The sequence below is a fragment of the Psittacula echo genome (assembly GCF_963264785.1).
Source record: "Psittacula echo genome assembly, chromosome: 2".
Taxonomy (NCBI): domain Eukaryota; kingdom Metazoa; phylum Chordata; class Aves; order Psittaciformes; family Psittacidae; genus Psittacula; species Psittacula echo.
In genome coordinates this window covers 39,733,918-39,755,225 of record NC_137737.1, presented here as the reverse complement: position 1 = coordinate 39,755,225, position 21,308 = coordinate 39,733,918, and the positions used below count along the sequence as shown (strand labels likewise).

Below are 21,308 nucleotides of genomic sequence, written 5' to 3'. Positions count from 1 at the left end.
TTTTTAGGTTCACACAATGAATGTTGTCTTATTTAAAATATATTTCATGAAAGAACAGATTGCTCACACAGCCAAGAAGAAGAAATGTTTTTGCTGCATTGCATGGCACACTTCAGACTTGCATAGATTATCAGAAGTTATGTTCGGCTAGTGCTATGTACCTGTGAAAGGCATAGGGTGAATACTAAGTTATTATAGTTGCTAAAGGCTGCAGTGAAGGTGATTTTGAGCTGGTTTGAAAAGCAAAATGTAACTCAAGGTCAAGTACACTGACCTGCTGTTTATCAAGAGTGTCATGGTCTCTGCTCTCCAAGAGGAATGCAGGCACCAAACAGCACAACACCATGTCAACAGTATGAAACGAAACATATAACGTACATTCAAGGCAACTTAAATTTTTCCCCAGTTTGTCTTTTTAGAAGTTAAGTCCTTCTGAGTAGAAATACTTTCATGTAAATGACAGTTGAAAATTCACCTAATTCTATTATTTGTTGTTTAAATTATATAGTGGAGAGAAAATATTTATGTCACTTCCCTCACTTCTTCCTCAATATTTAAGATATAGGAATAATCAAAGATAAAAAAAATATAAAATGTTTTGTTGAAAATCTCATTCAGAGAAAGGAATTTTACTTTCCAAGTTTCACCCTTTGTTTAAATTAAAATATATGAAATACAAGCTCTTAGAAGGCTTCATTAGAACTGAAACTCAACTCTATTCAGTACTCTAAAGTTCAGAAATTATGAAACACAGTTCGCATCAAACTTTTCATTTGCTTACCCCAATTGTTCAGTACCCTTTTCTACATGACTTTTTATAGAGCATTAAAACTCTATTAGCAAACTCGTCAATAACATTTCTGTTTATGGATGACCTTGGGAAGGAAATCTAGATAAAAAGTTTCTACTCATGCAAGCTAGATATAATTTCAAATAAGGTTCTTTTGTAATTCAAAAACCATAGGGAATTCTCACAGAATGTGTCATTTAAAAGGCCAGATTTGTTTCAAAAATGTGCGTTAGCTCTGATATAAACAGCAGATCTAACAAATTACATTGACTCTTAGGAAAGAATTTCATCTGTAGATACAAAAGACTGTCAATGGGCTTCCTCAACATGATCAGAGAGAGTAGTATTATGGTGCCTAAGGACACCAAATAAACTGTAAGGATAAATAATCCATCCATAGTTCTGGAAATATACAACTGTTTCTGGCCCAAGCAATACAAAAGATAGGAAAAAAATTCTCTGCAGCTTCTAATGCTGATATCATGGAGTATCTAAACCCCCATCAGACAAAGACGGAACTTTTAATATTTAAGACTGAAAGACCAGACAAAGTGGTGAGTATATCAGCAGGATATGGAGCTCATGCTCACAGTATCCTCATGTAGGGAGCTGCCATACTTTGCTTAATACTGAAGTATTAACACTAAGAAGTAGTACTGAGGACTGAGCAATGACTGAGCATCTGATGTTGTCAGCTTTATCTCTTTGGATCCTGCAAGTGGTAAAACAGAGAAAAGGAGGTAAGGTAAAAATTTCAAAAATTAAAGCTAAAAAGGTAAATACAAGGTGTAAAATTAAACAATGCTTTTGAAGAAAATTCTATTTCCCAATAATTATGAAAATGTTCAACCAGGAAAAAAACAAACAAAAAAGTCTCCTCAAGCAATTTCACATGTGGTCTCTATTGCTTACTCCTTTTTTCCCTTCTGGTCTCCCATGCATCCTGATTCTAGTGTAGACCTACTTTATACCTCAGAAGTTCGACTGAATAGATTACTTTTATAGCTTTTCATCCACTGGATATGAAGAGAAAGTATGTGTGAAATTAATGTCAAAATGATGAGAATTTAAGTTTATACTGAAAAGCTGCTTTTGAAACTATGCACTACCAAACCAAAGTATCTTTGAAGTCAGCAACTTTTCATCAAAAGTTTCACATGGTATAAACAGAAATTTAAAAAGCCACCGAGTTCTAGTGAAAAGTGAGGTAAAAGCTAAAACTTGTTTCTTCTGTTCAAAATCTGTGGCAAATGACCTCAAGCATTTTCTTAATAACAATCTGGGAGTTGCAAATCAAAGGAAAGACGGTGAAAGGTTTAGCTCTCATGCAGTTTTTTACATAATCTCAAATAGAAATTGCAATCTTGGAGTATTACAGGTATGTAAATCACTTGTACAGTACAATAAGAAGTAGAGAATACTGTCATATACAAGCTGGTGTTATATTTATCTTCTTTCTGTTATTTTAATCTTTTCAAAGAAGATTGTCAAATGCAGTATTATTTGTTCTCTGAAGCTTCTTCAGCAAAAATTAACTTATATTTTTTCATATGTTTCTAGAAAGTCTTAATATGCAATGCTGTTTAAAAAATCATCTTAGGCATAACATGACTTATCCAGGAATTCAACTGTTCCCCCAGTGTAACTCTGGAAGCACTGGTAAGCTGGGCTGAGGGAGCCTGTATTTCCTTTGTATCTCTTCTGAGCACACTGCCCTCTCCACTGGGTCCTTTGCACAAAGGTATTTGGGATGTCCTGTGAAAGGCAGCTGTGGCTGGGTCACATTTCCAGAAGGGAGATTATTTCTTGCCTAGAACTAAATTGTCATCTGTACTTTTCGCTGAGTGTAATGAGCTTTAATGTTTAGTACAATTTTCATTCAAAAAGGATAAAGCGTACTCCTGTTAATGCATGATACAGTAACTCAAATTAAGTTAAAGCTACCAAAAATTACTAGACTTCTCAAAATGAGCATTCTTCCTCTAGAATGAAGCAGATTCAATAAACATCAGCAGTTTGTGAATTAACAGTTCACCATATAATCAAATAATAATTTCCTTCAAAAGGCAAAATCCAAATATGAGACTAATCAATAAGATTTTTATCATTAATTTCAGCACATTTACTAAGAAATTTTAGCCAGGTGTTGCAATTCCAGTGTCCCATGTCAGAATAACCTGACAGTGACCTATTTATAAAAACAGTTGAAACTATCATAAAACATTAAAATATTTTGAAGAGATAAAAAAAAAAAAAAAAGAAAAAAGATTAAAAAAATCACAACTGGACATACATTATGGCTGAATATGAATGTATATCATAAATTGACTAAATCAAGTCAGGTTGCTTTCTCCCTTCCCTCTCTCTTTAGGGCTTGGTTTGTACTGGATGTTTCTGTTATGAGAGTCTGAACTTTTCTCAAGTGTCTGAGTGGAAAGAATTAATTCTCTACTAAATGTAAAGCTTTGCATGATACATAGCTGAGGATTCAAAGAAAACACTGGCTTATTTTAAAAATAAGAAAGTTGGCCTACACACCCAAACACTAGGATGTTTTAGTTGTTTTCTCTCTGATCTGCAAAGCTAGGATGGGATTCTAATGAGAAAAGGTTTTTCTGCTAAGACTTTCAAAGCTTCTTGTTTATGGGAGCATGGAAGCAAAGTTGTTCAAAGGATTGCTGTACTTTCACCTATAATCTTTGTCATAAACAGTAAGTGAGGAAGAATACAAATATATGAGGAGAAAGTGAAAGAAAAAGTTTATCACAAGGCAAAGAAAACTTTATTTTATTTTAAAATTTGTTAAATCACTTTCCTATTAATAGTACTGTGTCATTTTGATTTGGCTTTCTTTTAAAAAAGAAATATAATTTGAATATCATTTGAAGTATAATTGAATATGTATCCTGTTTACCTTAAAATAAGAAGAAAAGCTTGTGAAATTTGACCCCAAACAAGGAACCCACAAAGATCACTGGAGCTGTAATGGTTCTTCTTCCTGGACTTTTATTGCAGTGAACTGCCAGATCATGAAAAACTATATAAAACAACTAAATAATCAACTATTCTAGATATGTCTGTCTTATTTGAATTTAGAGTTATGATTTACTTAATTCATCTTTCACTGTTCATTTTTCAGGTGGTGCCTGAATCAGTATGTATGATATGGCTGAGTAAGGTATATGCCATGCTTATACTCTGTGTTTTGTATCTGGAGTACAAGATTCCTTTTCTTTAAAATTGCAGATGTACAAAATGCAGACTACTGGTAACAGTACATCTGATGAGCTGCACTGGATTCACTGCTATATGACAGCTGGAAAGGCAAAATCAATAAGGCTTGAAGTGCCCTTTAAGGTTACCAGACCACAGCTTATCTCTGACAGGACTTTCAGAAGATGTTATTATGAGGATAAGTGTCAGATAAGTTTCAAAAATAAAATTATCATTGATAATTATACTGTACAATACACAGGCTTTTTGTTAAAGCAAAATTGCAGGCATTTTTTCTAGCCTGCAAATAACCTCATGCGTGGTCGAAGTCAATTATTAAAAAGCACACAAGATGATCACTCTAAATTCCATTCAGATCATGTAGGACACTCTGTCACTAAGGTTGCATGAAGAATTATTGTATGAGAAGGTGAAAAAATCCAATGTAACTAATCAATAAATGAATATTAAGAACAATCTTTCCCTGACTGTGATGTGACTCCACTATTTTTAATTTTTTTTAATTAAACAAGTAAAATAAAAATATATAAGACTTGGAATTTAAATTATTTTTGCTCTCTGACAATATTTCCAAGACCTTTTATATTTCCACTAAATCCACAGTTGCTTCTTGACCTTCACTTCCATAGAAATTAGTGAGACCTGAGGGAAATGAGCCTTGAAGAACACGGCCTCAGAAGCTCAGATAAAGTTATCTGGAGTATTAAAGTTAATAAAGTTATCTGGAGCATTCTACTGATATAGAAGCTTTTAACTAATTAATTTTTAAAGGAAATAGTGAAAAGATTCCGCCACTTGAAAATCCTCACATAACATGAGCTATATAAATCACAGATATGTAAGTGAAAGGCAAAGTAATCTGCAGAGCTAATCCACTTCCATGCGGATTCCCTTATGATATGCAGAACTTTTTTCTATAACACATTGTATGAGAGCAATCTAAAGGAAAACACAAGTACAATAATAATGTAAGTGAGTGTATTAAATTCTGTAATAACCACTGAATATTACCATACTGCATAAAAGCAGTTCCAGTATCCAGATGTCAAAAACTTCACACAAGCTACCTCTCTCTTCCCTCTTCCCATTCTCCATTTGAGTGCATTATTTCTGCAAAAAGGCAGTTGTTTTATGTGTTGGCTCTAAACCATGACACAGGAATACCATTTAGCAGCTTTCAAAAGGACAGTCTGTAAGGAGGAGGCTATCCAAAAATACCTGAAAGCTCCAGAATTTCCCTAACATGTATCTCCATCACTATGTGCCATCTGCTGGGAAGCGGCTAAACATTTTTAATTCCCCCCCCCCATGCAATTTAAGGCTTTCTCATTTCTTTTCTGTTTATTTCAAACCTGTTATTCAAGTTTTAATTATTTTAGATTAACTTCTAGGCTTTTTCTCTGCATGGTCTATTCCTCTGCTTATGTAATTACCATGGCCAGAATATCCATAATATTATATGAGATTTTGTAATCTAACCTTGTAAGTCCCAGTGGAAAATACAGATGTGGCCTTCAGTTCCCCTAGATGACCCTGTCTAACTCAGCAATTCTACAGTGACACAGTACATGAATAGGTGTTGTAAATCAAGTCATTTTGTGGAAAAGAAACCCCCTGACCCCTTCTGGATTGTATGTTACTCTTCTCCTTGGATTTGGCCACAGTAAGATTGTGTTTGCTGTCTTTTAGCTTTGTTACAATAGACACAATAAACCTGTGAACCCTGTGCTACAGAAAAACAATTTAGACTTGACATATTTTCTCTATCCTAAAAGGATAAAGAAATGTTAGTTTTGAGATTCTGGCAAAATGTGTTTTGTTTGTTCTACAAAGTTAAAGAATCAATAACAACAAGAATGAAAAAGGTCAGACCAGGCTCCTTCATGTCATCATGCCAAGAAGAAGGTCAGCATACCAAAAGTCTTGAGAAAATTAAGCAAGCAGATCTCAGCTTGTGAAGTCAAAGGCAAATAAATCATACACAGAGCTGATGTGAAAGGTGCTAAAGACGATGGAATGATTCCTTCTTGACTTTGGTTTGAGCTTAAATTGTAGAGACAGGAAAATCAAGCTGTGGGGGTGAAGGTTGAGGGTTTGTTCATTTTGGTTTTTTTAATATGCACTTGCACACATGCACATACACACAGTTATAAAGCAAATACATGACAGGTCTTTGGTCCTCCTGAAAAGCCAAGACATCAGCATAAACACATTCCCATAGATACATAACACCTAAATGAATGAAAACCCTGCTGTGCCTAACGTACACTACAGGAGAAGCTGTTAGTGACCGTTTCCTGATTGTATAAAGACTGTAACTTAGTACATCACAAGAATGTCCACCATGCAAGTGACAGCTCTATAAAGGATTAACTTCTCAGGTTTCCAACTTTTCTAATTAAATCTAAAGAAATGTCTTTTTATTGTATATTGAATATCTTCAGGAATCTGACTGTGAAGTGTCTAAATAGTCTCAAAATGGGACAGAACCCCAGAAGTGTGGTTCGACTAGACCCCACTGTATGTATGAATACATCTGAGAACAACTTGGCAACAAATTGCAAGAAAGATAAACATCCCTTTGTTATTTGAGATTATAGGGGAATGTTGACCTCCAATTTCCTACCAGGGCATCCTTGTAGAATGGAGAATAATCACATGCATAGGAATATGGACAATGAAACACTGGAAAAAGCAGAGGGAAGCACTAGTGTTTGTGGGCGTGGAAGAGCTTTTAAGTGTACATCTGCCTCAAAGTTTTATTTAAGTGCACTTCTGAAGTAGGTCTCAAGTTGTATCCAGTTTACATTGTTCGATTTACATCACAGAGTAATTTCTGAATGCAAAACTTGTATTGTCAGATGAAACTAGACGAAAAAATGCTTTCCAGAAGTGTATTTTCCATGCTCCAAATTATAATGGGCATTGAGACTGTGGCAGGAGATTAAAGCTTGCCCAAATAACTTCCTCAAAACTCATACAGTATTGATATGTGGCATCAGTAATGATCACCTCACTCAAAAAATCCACTTATGTTTTGTCACTGTGCCACACTTTTGCCTACTGGGGATAAAAAGCCCATCCTTTCTTGACGGAATGCACAATCCACCTGGTTCGGTTTTTTTTTTTTTTTTTTTTTTTTTAAATTACAGGCAAACTCTTCCTATTTTAGCCTATGGTTCACAAAAGAATGAATTAAGTAGGATGAGTACCCTGTGAAGAAATCAAAGGTTTACTTTGCTGGCCTTAACCCTCTAACTGAACTGGGAAATAAAACAGTGACAGTGGTTCATTTGTAGTCTCAACTTATTTTTATGGCAAAAGCCTTTACCACAGAACAGGGAGACCACAGGTTTTACTTGATAAAATCTGACATAATTTTTATGAAATTATTATATGCAACATCAGAGACTCAGTAATTTACTAGTGAATTAAAGAATAGTTCTTACTCAACACCAAAGAAAGGTAACAAAACCTTAAGCATTTCTTGCATTTGCCTGCAATAGCCTTAGTGTGAGAATGCTACTCTAAGTCTTCTGTATGAGTAGAAAAGGTAACTGAAGTTATAAGAATAAAAACAATGCATTCATAACTGATTTTTTGAACAGTGTCACAATGAAAACCATCAGACCATGATGTATTTAAAACCAAGCAAGAACATCCTACATCTCCTTTAACATTCATGTAGAAACTTCCCTCTTGAACTTACTTGTGGTGCAGTTGGTGAACTCTATGTCATCTATTGCTGCTCCTCCTCCTAGGTCTCTGGCACGAATGCCTTCAAAGATAACTTCAAAATTCCTCAGTTTCCCCAAGTGTAACTCGACTTTGCTCCACTCATCACCGTGATTTCCTGATTCACTCCATATTTTCACAATCCCGTCATCTGTCTGAAGTTTGAATAAAATGTATATAATGAGACACATAAATATGGATTGTCAAATACCAGGTTTTGAAAAAAAAAAGAAAAACCTCCAAAAAAAACCCAACAACAAAAAACCAACACCCAAACAAAAAGAAAGAAAAAAAGAAAACAAACAAACAAAACCCCCAAAAATCCAAAACAAGCAGAGAAAAGACAGGAAGACACCACTTCAGTTTTGCCAAGAAATAGTAAATATATGTTTTGCTAGAATAATTGGAAAAATAGTGAAATGAGATGATTGCCGTACAAGTCACTTAAACATCAATAGTAAATGGAGTTTTGTACTGAAATTACTATGTGTATAATTGAACTCCAAAACAGTTCACTTTTGTAGATTTGCATTTAACTTTATATAATAATGAGCTCGGTTCTTTGTGTTTATAACACATTACTGGATGCAAGTTTAGTCAACCACTTTAAATTAGGATATCAGATAGGTAGAATCTTTAAAAAATTGTGGCAATGTAAATACAATGGAGGAAAAACAAACAAATATAAGATCATGATATTTTTTGCATGGTTTATTTGAAGGAAAATAAGAGTATTCTAACGTTCAAATATTTTAAAGTTCTTCTTTAAATGTCCAGTCATATTGCCTAACAGACAAGTCAGCAGTAAACGATATGCTTAATTTTTTAATAGTAGCATTAGAATGCAGGTGCACCAGATTTAATTGCTGTGAATTATGATACATAGATATGACGGCAGCAAAAGTAAATATTTGCAAAAGTCTTGTATATGTCCAAACGTATTTTGCTTTATGACTATGTGGCTAATCATCCAATTTGCAAACAAAATTTTTTGCCAGTCTTATCAAAACTCATTAGTACTTCATCTAGGGTTACTGAAACCACTGTGATGCATCAAACAGCTAAAAGGAATGCATAACAAAGGTTCTAAGTAGAACATGAACAAGCAAAATCTAAGGAAAATAGAGACAACAGTAAAAATAAGCAAGGAGGCAAATTAATTACATGTCTTTATACATGGTGAACCTGTTACATCAGATTTATGTTAATAAGATTCTCATGCATATTTATGATGAGAAAACAAATCTTTGTTCTTACATATCATATTATGAATAGGTAACTGCAGACAAGTTTGGCTAAAAATATTAGTTTTTTCTGAATCATGGAACTCATAGAATTATTATCTTTTAGAAGGAGGTCCTTAGACCTACTAAAATATAGAGATATTGAAGTGTGGCTTAACAATGATGTTCTGGAAAATCATCAACTGTAAAGGTGTCGGTTTAAAAGAATGACAACTTTAAATTTCTAAATAGGAAAGAAAACACAGAGAATGGTCTCCACAACCACATGTAAAGTCATAGATATTTAGCTGAACAACCCTGTTGCTGCACACTACTAAGTGTTGGACCAGTGGTGATAGCAGCCCTTTATTAGTCACAATGACTGACCACACAAGCACCTACAGTGGCAAGTTTAAGTGTTGTTTCTTCAGTTATGTATCATTGGTTTAAAGCAAATGACACAGTCCATTGAAGAGAAAGTAATATAACAGCACCTATTTTGCACCACTAATTCTACAGTTGATGACAACTGGTTCTGATTTTCTCAATGTATTTCTCCCAGTGATTCTCCTGACTCTATGTGCCATTATGTCAGAAATCCATTTATTTAATAGAATCATAGAATATCATAGCATCTCAAATGGAAAGGGACCAGTAAGTATCATCGAGTTCAGCTCCCTGCTCCTGCTACTAAAACTAAGCTATACCATCAAGAGCATTGTCCAGGTGCTCCTTGAAGTCTGACAGGCTTGGTGACTTGATCACTTCCCTGGAGAGCCTGTTCCAGTAACCAGCCTCCCCTTTCAGGCCTGTAATCAACGCAATTAAGGGGGGCTGGGATCAGAACAAGTGTGAGACCCTTTCTAAAACTTCCACTTATGTTTCAACCTGGAGACACAGCCAGGATGACTCTTAACACTGAGCATAAAAAGAGTAGATACAGTAATTGAAGCCGATTTTAAGCTTGTCAAATCTATCTTAACTTTACTCGTAATATTCCCTTTTCATCAAATATGTAGTCAACAATTTAACTTAATTATTTCAGTAATTCAACAATACTTATCACATTCATTCATTTTTCATAACCTCCAAAAGAGTATTACATATTATTGGGTAACTTATTAGGTCTACAGTGATCTTCCATCTATCTAGGACATAAACAAACAGGACGGTTATGATGAGTTACATTTAGCTTTAAAGTCTCCAATATGGAATACAAAAACAAAAGTTAGAAGAGAAACAGTTTTTTAACATTTAATCCACTTATTCTATCTGGAACCTCTTCTGTTTGCCCTTGAGAACCCTTTGAAATGGGAAAATTTCCTAAACATTATTTGTAATCATTGATTAATTTTACAGAAGTAGCACAGTGCTGCATATTAGTGGTGAATTTAGACTTAAATGGAGCAAAAAGTAATATGACTAAATGATAAGGGAATTGCTGTCATGCATTTAAGCGAGAGAGAAAAATTCAAAACTTGTATCTATCCCAACATTAAGCACCAAATCTATAAAAAATTACATGTATTTGGGTTTGGATGTATGGAAGTCAGTGGAGCTTCTTAAAATATACAGAGATAAATATTTAGACAAAATCTAGAAACATTAAATGCAGCACAGTTAACCAGAATATGAGCCTCACATCTGCTATTAGCCTGATTTTGAATGATTTCGCGTTATATTTTATTACATGACATTCTGTTCAGACCTATGTTGCATTTATCATGTTGATTTTGAGTAAAAGATGCTGTGAATAACAACAATAACGTTCACATATTTCTTTAGAAATATCCATGTAAAAATGTTGTAGCAATCAATTTGTATGTGGTATCACAGCCATAAAATATCAAATCTTATGCTGCTACAGGAACTGTGACATTTTTTTTCCATGGTGAGACACTGAAATACTTTTTGCCAGGAAGAATTATTTTCAGATATAAACTTTACAACAGAAACGGCAGCCTTCTTGCACTTCACAAATTTTTGAATGTGAGTATACAAATAAAACATAGAAGATAGTGACATAGTTTTTTCCTGTCTGGGTTCAACAGAAGCAGTTCCTATACAACAGCAGCATTTCATAAGGCATGAAAGGCTGATTTTTCACCTGCTCAGCTACAGTTCTATGTAACAAAACAAAAAGCAGCCTTATGCCCTGCATAAATGTATGAAGGCTGTTCTAATCCAGAATGAAAAGTCCCTTCAAAAACACAAGCCCTGCACACTGTGTGCATGAAACAGCCAAGGAAGAGGTGGGAAAGGGAGAGACAAGTTTGGCTCTCCTCCTCTCCTCAGGCTCAGACAGCGAGGCTGGCTTGGCTAGGGGGTTTGAGCCTTACAATTCTTCTGAATACATACTTGGCATGAGAGGATCAGCATTTGTAAGCTTTGCAGATTCCATTTCATGAATTACTGTTCTGTGTTTTCTGCATTCTCCAGCCATTTAATCTGTCTGGTGCTTTGGCATTTCTTTCATATCTTTGGAATGTGTTTGCTTCTAAAACAAACAAAACTATGGCCTAAGGGAAAAAAAAAACCCAAACCGAAATCCCAACAGTCTGCGCTTTGACTTGCCCATTATATCCAGAAATCCTTTGACCTTTTTTACTCTCATATATGTGTATTAATGTATGAGAGTTATGTAAAAGTTATATATGACAATCAGAAGAAATATGCTCAGCATACATGAGGCTGCAGGCCACAATGTCACCTTTTTATTTTTATGAGGCAATTCTTCTACTGGCACATAGTCACACTGACTGTCTAGATTGCTTTTCAACCTGGGATGGTGGCAAAAGGCCCAGTCTAACTCTATGCTCCAACAGACTGATAAAAGATAGTTAAGATCTGTGACTTTGGTGGAAAGTATCAGAGCTGCCTCTGTGTGTGTGGGTTGATTATGAGTTGGTTAGGGTGAGAATCCCATTTTCCAGTCACCTGCAGAAGTCTAGCTTCAGGTGGTCCTTTCCCAAAAAAAAAAGAAAAAAAAAAGTAAAAAGAATCAGGCAGTCCCCTTCTGCGTTGTAAGCATCGTAACTTAAGCTCCTACCCTGCTTTGCTACACTTAATTGTACATAGTCCCAGTTTCTCTTTTGCTCACACCAACACTTTTGTATCGAAGCCACATTATTATCTTCCTTATGTCTCATTACATTTACCTTGGCATTCCTTCCAGTTCAGATTCCTCACACACTATCTTACATTCCTAAAACCATGTCATCATCTAGTTTCTCATTTGCATCTTCTTATTGCCTGTATTTTACTTAAGCAGTGTGATAGTTTTGGGAAAAAGACTCTCTAAATATTTCTCCGTCCTTTGCAAGTGAAGTCTAGAAAAAATTCTTGCCAGCATTAAGACATGGATTTACTTCTGTGGCTCAGCCATGACCAATAGCTGCTTCAAATTTGAATCAGCATGTCCTTTCAAAAGTCCATCTTGGTATGTGTATATACCTATCAGTACTTCAATTACAATACAAGTATTTCAGAAGGCAACAGCACATCACTGAAGTATCAATAAAACCTCCAAGTATTATAATAATTCTTGTTCTTGAGATCTCAGATGTTTTTGTTATGCAAATTCATAGGGAACCACTATAAATTCCTAGAAGGAAAAGAGGTTCAGAACATTGTTACATGAAGAAGCAGAAGTTTCGCTATGCAAATACAATCATATCATCCAGCATAGTCCCAATGTTTCCATAGATCAAAAATAAAACAGCTGCATGACATTGTTGTCTCTAAACTGGAGAGTGGATTTGATGAATGGACCACTCAGTGGAGTGGGACAATGACAGAACAACTTTAAACTGAAAAAGGGTAGCTTTAGATTAGGTATTAAGATGAAATCGTCTACTATGAGGGTGGTGAGACATTGAAACATGTTGCCCAAAGAAGTTGTGGGTGCCTCATCCCTGGAAGTGTTTAAGGCCAGGTTGCATGGGGCTTGGAGCAACCTGGTCTGGTGGAAAGGGTACCTACCTATGATGGGGGTTTAGAATTAGAGGATCTTTAAAGTCTTTTCCAATCCAAACTATTCTATGATTCTATGATGCTTCCCAGTTGTACCTCCTGATAGACAAAAAGTTGGTTTGTTATCAAACAAGCTAACCTCGTGAAAAATTTAGTCCAATTTATCAATAGTGTCCATCATATTCTCATATGTCCATCCATATTCTCATTATAGGTCCGGATTGCTATAAGCTCATTTGTTCCATCCCAGAGTAGTGGGAAGGGAGGGAGCCAGGAGTCTCAATAGTCTTAATCATCACCTAATCTTGTTGCAGACAAAAACAGTTAAAGAGGATTATTTGTTGGTCATAACCATAAGCTTTACAGGACAAGTGAACCACAGTCTACAACAGAAGATCACCTGCTAGTTTATAATGTGTATTTCAACTTTGGACTTATTTCTTCATGGCGTGTAGTCCACTACTTATAGTGCAGACTACCGCTGAGCAACACCTCTGGAAAGTTCCTCAGAATGTAATTTTTACAACCTGTTTTGTAAGTCTGTAGTTTATAATCCTCAACCTGATAAATTCTAAAAGTCCAATGTTATTGACAGATCAGCTGACAAAATATCATTTCTTCCCCAAACCACACACTAAGACCTCTAAAAACACGTCAAAGAGAGTTTTAATATAAGTATCTGAAAAGTTGTTGCATGTTACTCTATGAGTTGAGCATAGTTGAAGGTTAAGCTGAGATGATGAACCATCATTAAGGAAGACCTAACAGTAAAAGGCATATTTTTCCATTGACTGGTAGTAATAGGTCCTGGTCTTCCACTGTACTATCATGCTGAGCAATAAACACTCTCAGAAAATAGCAAAATTGCTTCTAATAAGACCATAAACTGTTTAGATCTGTCAATCTATATGCCTAGCCATACAGGAAAATTTCTGTTCATATTCAAAGGATTTTTTTATCTATTTTCTGATAGTCTGAGGGGAATTATTTCTTAAAAATTTTATTACATTGCAATTCAGAATATTTCTCATGATTGTCTTCATCTGGAGAACCATCTCAAGTGCTTATAACCTCTCTTTTGAGTGCTTCAAGGAGAAAGTATACCTTACTGGCCTCAATATTCTCATTAATTCACCTGGGGATACTAAGAATAAAGGAGAGGGATGAATTTCTTTCTTTCATAAAATCCCTTTTATTTTGTGGTTGAGTTTAATATTTTTCCTACGCAGCAGAAACCACCATTATTCTCAAGGCTACATTTCTAACAGTCAAAACAATATTAGGAACTGAATTCAAAGCATGCAAAAGGACTATGCACTTTTCCATTATTGCATGGTGGAAAGAAACTTCTTATGAATATACTCTCTGTCAGAGGAATATATTAAGTATTCCAGATGCAATTAAAAAGGTTCCACTATGAGACAATCTGCCTTGTTGTGTCTGCTGGGAAACAGAAATGAAACCCAGATTTTGTTCTTGATCTACACCCCTCCTACTATTCATGTTCTGAGCTCTATTCAAAATATCTCCCTAGTTCATTTGCATCTGATATGTAATTCAGCAGAGCTACAGGAAATGAAGCTGAGCTTACCAAATGCATGGAGGCAATAAAAACATTTGCTAAATATTTCTGGACTCTTCAAATATACTTGAGGGCTTTTTAATCAGACAGAATATTTTCAAATGATTCATCAAAAACTGTTAACTGCTTATTATCAATATGATAAAAAGACTTTTAAGTTTCACTGTATCAAAAGGCTTCTTTTTCTACAGCATCTTCAGACTTTTGAGAGGAGTCAGACTCTTTCTGCATACTCTTTTATGCCATTAGGAAAAAGCTTTTCTCCTCTGTTTTCAGATTCCTTTGAAAACAGTATCTTCCTGGCAAGCTGTTACCATCCAGAATTTTTAAAACAGCATATGTGTTATGCAAAGCACCAGCAGATAGTATAGAACAAACGTAACGTGACTAACTGTCACAGCTTACTTCTATAGTTTGTGATGCATGGTAATCCCTCTGTTTTACAAGTGTATTTCAGGAGGGCGGTTAAATTTTCAGGCTATTTCTTCTTGGTTTAGAATCAAGGGTATTTTCATAATGTGCAAATGAAGTTAACTAATCAACCTGGTTTTAACGGAGTTTTACTTTCCTTGCCATAGTATCATCATTAAAGCATTTTGATGGCTGGCCAAGTAGTTTAAAGATGAAGTATCACATGATGTATGTTCCTTCCCTGTTTTCTCCTTTTACTCAACAAGGACTGGAGTAAAGGCCTGCACTTTTACGTAAACATCAAAGAAACAAGAGACGGAAGAAAGTAAAATCACAGCTTTTCTTCATTTTTCCATATTTTGAAGTCCTTTTCTATGAAGCTATATTTCTGCAAATCACAGAACAGTGAGTATTTTTTCTAATATCATCTATCTACTTATTTAGGTTTCGTTGCTTAAGAGTGAGTTCTATTTCAGAAGGTTCTGAGCACCTTTCCTTATAGATTTGGGTGGTTGCTACATTAACATCACAGTACACAGAATACTTGCTTCTTTTTGAAGATCTCAATTCGTAGTATTACCTCTTTCAAACATAGCTAGAAAAAAAAAAAGGCACATTAAAATGCAATAAAACTGAAGACAGATGCTGTTTAGCAGAATCTTATCTTAAAAGAAAACGATGTGATTATTGTGTCTTCTTCACCTAAAGTTATTTTCAAAGCATCAGAGATTCTATCTTTTTTTCATTTCTCACTGATTTTCTCTTTCTAAAAGAATGTCATGTAGATTATTTGAAAACAGTAACTTAACCGTAGAGTTTGACCTCATAGAACATTCAAGCAAAAAAACCCTCTACATCAGATAAAACTACATAGAGTAGCAAAGTCTTAAAATTATCTAAATGAGTTAAAGAATGAACTGAAGTCAAGATTTTTTCAGCCAAGATTTGAAATTTAGGTTCCCTTTTTCTTTCCTTTCTTCTTTCTTTTCCTTTCCCATTTTTTTCTTCTTTTCCCTCTTCTCTCCTTTCTTCATGGGGACATAAAGAAAATAAAAGCAGACAATAAGGTCATAAAGATGTGAGTTATGAATGAGCACGTGTGTCCTCTGGCACACTGTAAATCACCAGCTGATAAATATTCAATACAAACATTTTGGCGTCACTTTATAACAGCACTAGCTACACTAACTCATCTCAGCTTTGACAAGCTACTTTATTTTAGAGAAAGACAGATACTCTGCATGTTAAGTGTAAGGTTGGAAAGTGTATGCAAACCAACCAAATAAAACATTTGTGCATGTTAATCATGTAGGTAAATCTGAGCACAGCAGTAGTTATTTACTATTCTGCCCTTAGCTACTACTTTGAAAATTTGTCTCTCCTATTAAACAATCCACAGAGACTTGTGGTTAGGATTACCATTACATTTAGAAAATTGATACCAATTATCTGAATGTTGAAGCTCCGCATTAAACATATCATTCCAAAATTATTAAGTCCACTTGGAATAGCTCTGAGACAAAAATAATTTATTTGTTTTTATATGAAGGGAGAGATTTTTAAACTCAAAATTTACACATTCCATCACTAAACTGAAGGATGCTGAGGGCACGCGCTGCAGGATTTGAAATATTTAGCAAATCAAAGTAGCAAAAATATCAGAAGAAAAACAACAACAACAAAAAAGCAGATAACAGAACTGTGACAATCTACAAAATAATGGTCCCAAAACCACAAAGATATTAATGATGAGTAAGCAACAGGGTGAGTTTTACTTTACGGACATGCTGCTGAAATGATGAGAATACTCAAGTTCCAGTGACTTCAATAAAGATTCATGATTCTCAGCACCGTAGAGAATACATTAAGTTTCTAATTCTTCAGTTATATTTTGACAGAAACCAGAAGCGCTATTTAGCACGTCTTTACCTTCTATAAAAACACTTGAAAAAGAAACATCAAACCTATCAAGTAGTATCTTTAAGACATTATTTGATTCAGGCAAAATGTATACTGGCTAAGTACATTAGTATGCATGAAAAATTGGCTTTGCTTTTAAGGATAACTTACAAAATCACATAATTGCATTTTCACAGTGCATTACAGAAAGAAAGAAAACAGCAAGATGAAACACTGATATTTCAGCCTTCAAGTTTTTATTAGACAGTCTGCATATATTAGTCTCACCAGGTTTTCATAATATGAGTTAATGACAAAGCTCATCCATCCATCCCTTTCATTTCCTCCTTTGTGCAAAGCATTAAGATGATTTTCACTCTTCAAAATACCTTTTCCCCAACTCTCATTTCCAAAATTAACATCATGGTAATGAAGGAATATGCATTTCAGCATGGAATGTACCATTCTAATGAACAAATTTGATGAGTAAACTTACACCACTAATAAAACTCCTTTTTAAATTGGAGCAGTTTTGGAATTCTGGAATCTCATAGTGAATGCTTTCAGAGCATCAGAAAGCATTAACAGCTCACCCTGTCACAAGTGCCAGCACTTGCTCTATTTCTAGTAGCTAAATGGTAAGACTCTTGGTTCTTAATTGCTCTAAGCGCTGAGTTGAGAAAAGCTGTTTTCAAAAACAGTTTGATAAAAAGCAACAGGTAATTCATCTGGAGGCAGGATTTTGTTTCAGGCAGGCAGACAATTCAAGGCATGACAATTAAGTTGCTCATTAGCAACGACGAAGTTATACTTTAAAACCTTTTATTTTGGGAAAGATTTATATATTGAGAAAGAAAGAATAACTGATTGGGGTTTTTTTAATTTTTCTCTTATAAAACTTTGATTTATCTTGTCATGACTACTAAATCTACTAGATTTCATTACAAACATCTTTACTTTATAACCAGGCAAAATCATCCCTTTCTTGTTTGCATCTTTCTATATTCCCATAATACTCTTTCCATCAAATATATTTCTACGTGCTTAGGCTCTTAAAATACTTTTACATTCTGTATGTTATTCTTACCAATTAGAACAGAGAAAAAAAAAACAACTCCTCTTGTAAAAGATGATTCACTAAGTACCTTGTACTACTGCATCTTGTTTTCATTCTTAGCCCTCCTAGCCCTTCTTTCTCCTCAAATGTAAAAATTTCTTTTTCACTTCCTAGCATAATCCTCCTTTGTTTGATTTTGGTTTTTAAGTAGCCTAAGTGATATAGTTGTAATTGCTTGGATTTCATGTTTATTCCTTCAGTTCTACTGCTAAGACTGAGCGATAATAAACGTCAAAATTGGTTTTTAAGACCATTAACATTTCAAGAAATTTAGTTCCATTTTGTCTTAAAACTTCTCACACCTTTGTTTCAATCATGTTTTACAGGTCTCTTCAGATTGTTCCCATCTTAGAACTGAGGCAACTTTAAGTCTCTGGAAAGCCAAAGCTTGGGAAAAAAATCACAGTTACAAAAACTCTAAGACAACTCTGAACAACAGTTACAACCCTCTGCTGCTTGCAAGTGGGGGACCTTACTCTAGTGAAACATAAAGTTCTGTTTGAGTGACAGAGTGGGCAGGCAGAAGCTGTGCTAGTGGGACTAACTCGCCTTCTCTATAACTTTGATGGTTAGTGGACAAGGTCAGAAGCATTTTACTATTCACAGTGTTATAGTGTTTACAAAATCAGTTCCATGAGGTGAGAATTATGGAATCAGTCTGTGTGAAAGTCTTCCCAGCTCTTCAAAATGTGAAGATTTGATCATGAAGAGTTAATGCATTATCATCACATCTGCCTTGAAAAATAAAAGCCCCCAAAGCAAAGCCAATTTGTCAAAACAAAACATCTGGAAATTTTCAGAGATTTTGTTTGTTTTAACCAATATTACAATTTAGCAATTCACTTCTAATACCACCTTGATTTTGTAGATAAAACTGAATGTAAGGAGTGAGAAAATATATTTTTATATAGATTCTGCTGAGGGAAAAAATAAAAATTTGGGGAAAAAAAGGAAAATAAATGCATATATCTCCTATAAATTAACATGTTATTATTTCTTTTAAAAAAGGAAGATTCTTACAGGGCAGTATGACCAGTAATAATTCTTAAGTCTAGCAATAGTAATTCTTAATTCTTGTACAATGACAAATCTTCCCAGGTTTTACTACATATTTCATCTGTCACTTCCATGAAGTGACAAGTCTGCAGGACAAGGATTAGCATGAATATTCTGTACTAATTGTCAAAGAGTATCTTATGCTTTTTTAGATATATAAGAAAGTGATTACTGTCAGTCAGGTGTCATCCCTACTTTGATGTAGTAGGAGGTTCACTGAGATATAACTACACTTCTTTGTGACATTTACTTTTACAGCCTATTTGTATTCTATTAGAATATACTTTTCAATTGAATTGAAACCTTTGGACTTGTAGAAATACAGAATAGATCCTCCCTCTGGGATATTAGATGAACTGGACAGGCTCAGGGGATTCAAAACACTAAAGCTGAAAAAAAAGAATAAGCTCTTTACATCGTCATAGCCTGATTAAGTTTTTTTAAGCTTCACTGAATTGATCCTGAGGAAAGAGACATCTTTTAGAGGAACGTTCAAGTCCTTACTCTATAATATCTGAGGGATACAACTATTTATTTCTTAGAGAATGCCAAGGAGCCAGATATCTGATTTAAATTTTCAATCTGTAACTATGAAATATATTCTCTACAAATTAAGGGCTCTCGTAACTGACAGATCTGGTGATATTAAACACTTCAGTAAGATTCACTCTCTTTCCCTACTTCTCTCTCCAGTAGCTATCACCTTATATGTTTAAGAACATATAAAGTCATAAATATAAATATATACAGTATGGTAGAAGTATAGAAAACAAAAGTTTGTAAACAGATTCATGAGATATTGGTGTTTGCAGTGCCAGCATAGATATGAAATATTTATGTAACAAAAAATATTTGCTGAAATATCCAAATTTCAAATATTTCTCCAGTAACATTCCTGAATCTATCCAGTGTTGCTTACTGAATGTCACTATACAGTTACATGTCTACAGGAAGCTATATGGAAACAAATAGCCACCTATCTTCATAGATGCTTACTTGAGAGTGAGATAAGTCAGACTCAAGACTCCTTTTGACACAGTGAGTAAAATTCCACCACTAACAAAGAAAAGCTAGGGTGTCTGTCGCAGTGGCTGATGTCTATATGCACTGGAGATATTTATAAATTTAAATAACAGGAATCCCACCCACACTGGGACAAATTACAATTTAACAGCAGGTCCTACAATCTTAACATTTCTTAGGAAAAAAAATCTGCATGCTGGAGACAATGCAAAGATTTCTTGCTAAGATGCCTTTCCTGTGGCAATATAATTTGCCTACGTAAAAGCAAATTGATAGGTCTGAAAACAAGCATGAGAGCAAGCACCAGCCACACTTCCAAGTACGTAAAAGAGAATTTGCAATAACTTTCAAAATTGTCTTCAAAATTTCAATGACATGTCAAACAAATATAAATAAAACTAAGGTAGACATTTTTTCTCTCCCATTATCTTTTCCCTTTCCAATGAAATTCCCTCAGATATTCTTCCATTTCTTCCCAGTGCAGCAACTTTTACATAATTCAGTTCTTGTTTATAGTTTCAGTTGTTGCGGTAACCTCAATTCCTCATTTCCATTCCTTCAGTTTTTTTCTACATGTTGCAGACAGTGCAGAAATTCTGTCTGTATTTATTTAAATGGATTTATTCCCTACAGCCAATAGGCACAGAGCTAATTATCAGAAGAATATAAATCTTTTTACCTGAATGAAGGAAATGTTGCAACAATAAAAAAGGTGAATCAAAGGAAAAATATAACCACTGAATGACAAAACAACTGAAAATAAGAGAACTCTAAGAGATTTATGGAAGAACACACCTTCTCCACCCGTCCTACAGCAGAAATTCAGTCTGATCATATCTGTATTGAAAGGGATATTTTAAGATGAAGTCCAAGAAATTTTTATAGCAATAGCATCCTATACATGCGACTGTAAGATATGTAGCCATTAGACTGGCATACTCAGAACGCATGAACTAGATGGAATGCTTTAAGGTATTTTAGTATCATTTATCCTGATGTGCTTTCTTTTGTCTTGCTACATGGTCTCCTGTATCTTTCTTTCGTCTTGCTACATGGTCTCCTGTACCTTTCTTTCTCATATCACCACACTTTATCTGGATATTATTTGTAAGACTATTCAGGTTCTTCAGCTATACACAGTAAAATTTTATTTTCAAGTTGAAAAATTTGCCTCTTTAAAGTTGGTCTTTTCAAAACAGCTGATCTTTTTAGAATGGCTACTGCATCATTATTGTAACGAGATTTTAAATCTTACCTGAAGAAACA

The 21,308-nt window shown here is 34.6% G+C and overlaps 1 protein-coding gene across 1 annotated transcript in view; it reads right to left on the bottom strand.

Moving 5' to 3' along the window:
* The window catches only part of MALRD1 (MAM and LDL receptor class A domain containing 1), a gene marked incomplete at both ends in the record, with an annotated part of 263,139 nt that overhangs the window by 86,972 nt on the left and 154,859 nt on the right, over positions 1-21,308 (bottom strand). The window contains one exon of the mRNA XM_080609618.1: positions 7,734-7,914. Coding sequence (XP_080465744.1) covers positions 7,734-7,914 — 181 coding nt within the window. The remainder of the gene's footprint in view (positions 1-7,733; positions 7,915-21,308) is intronic.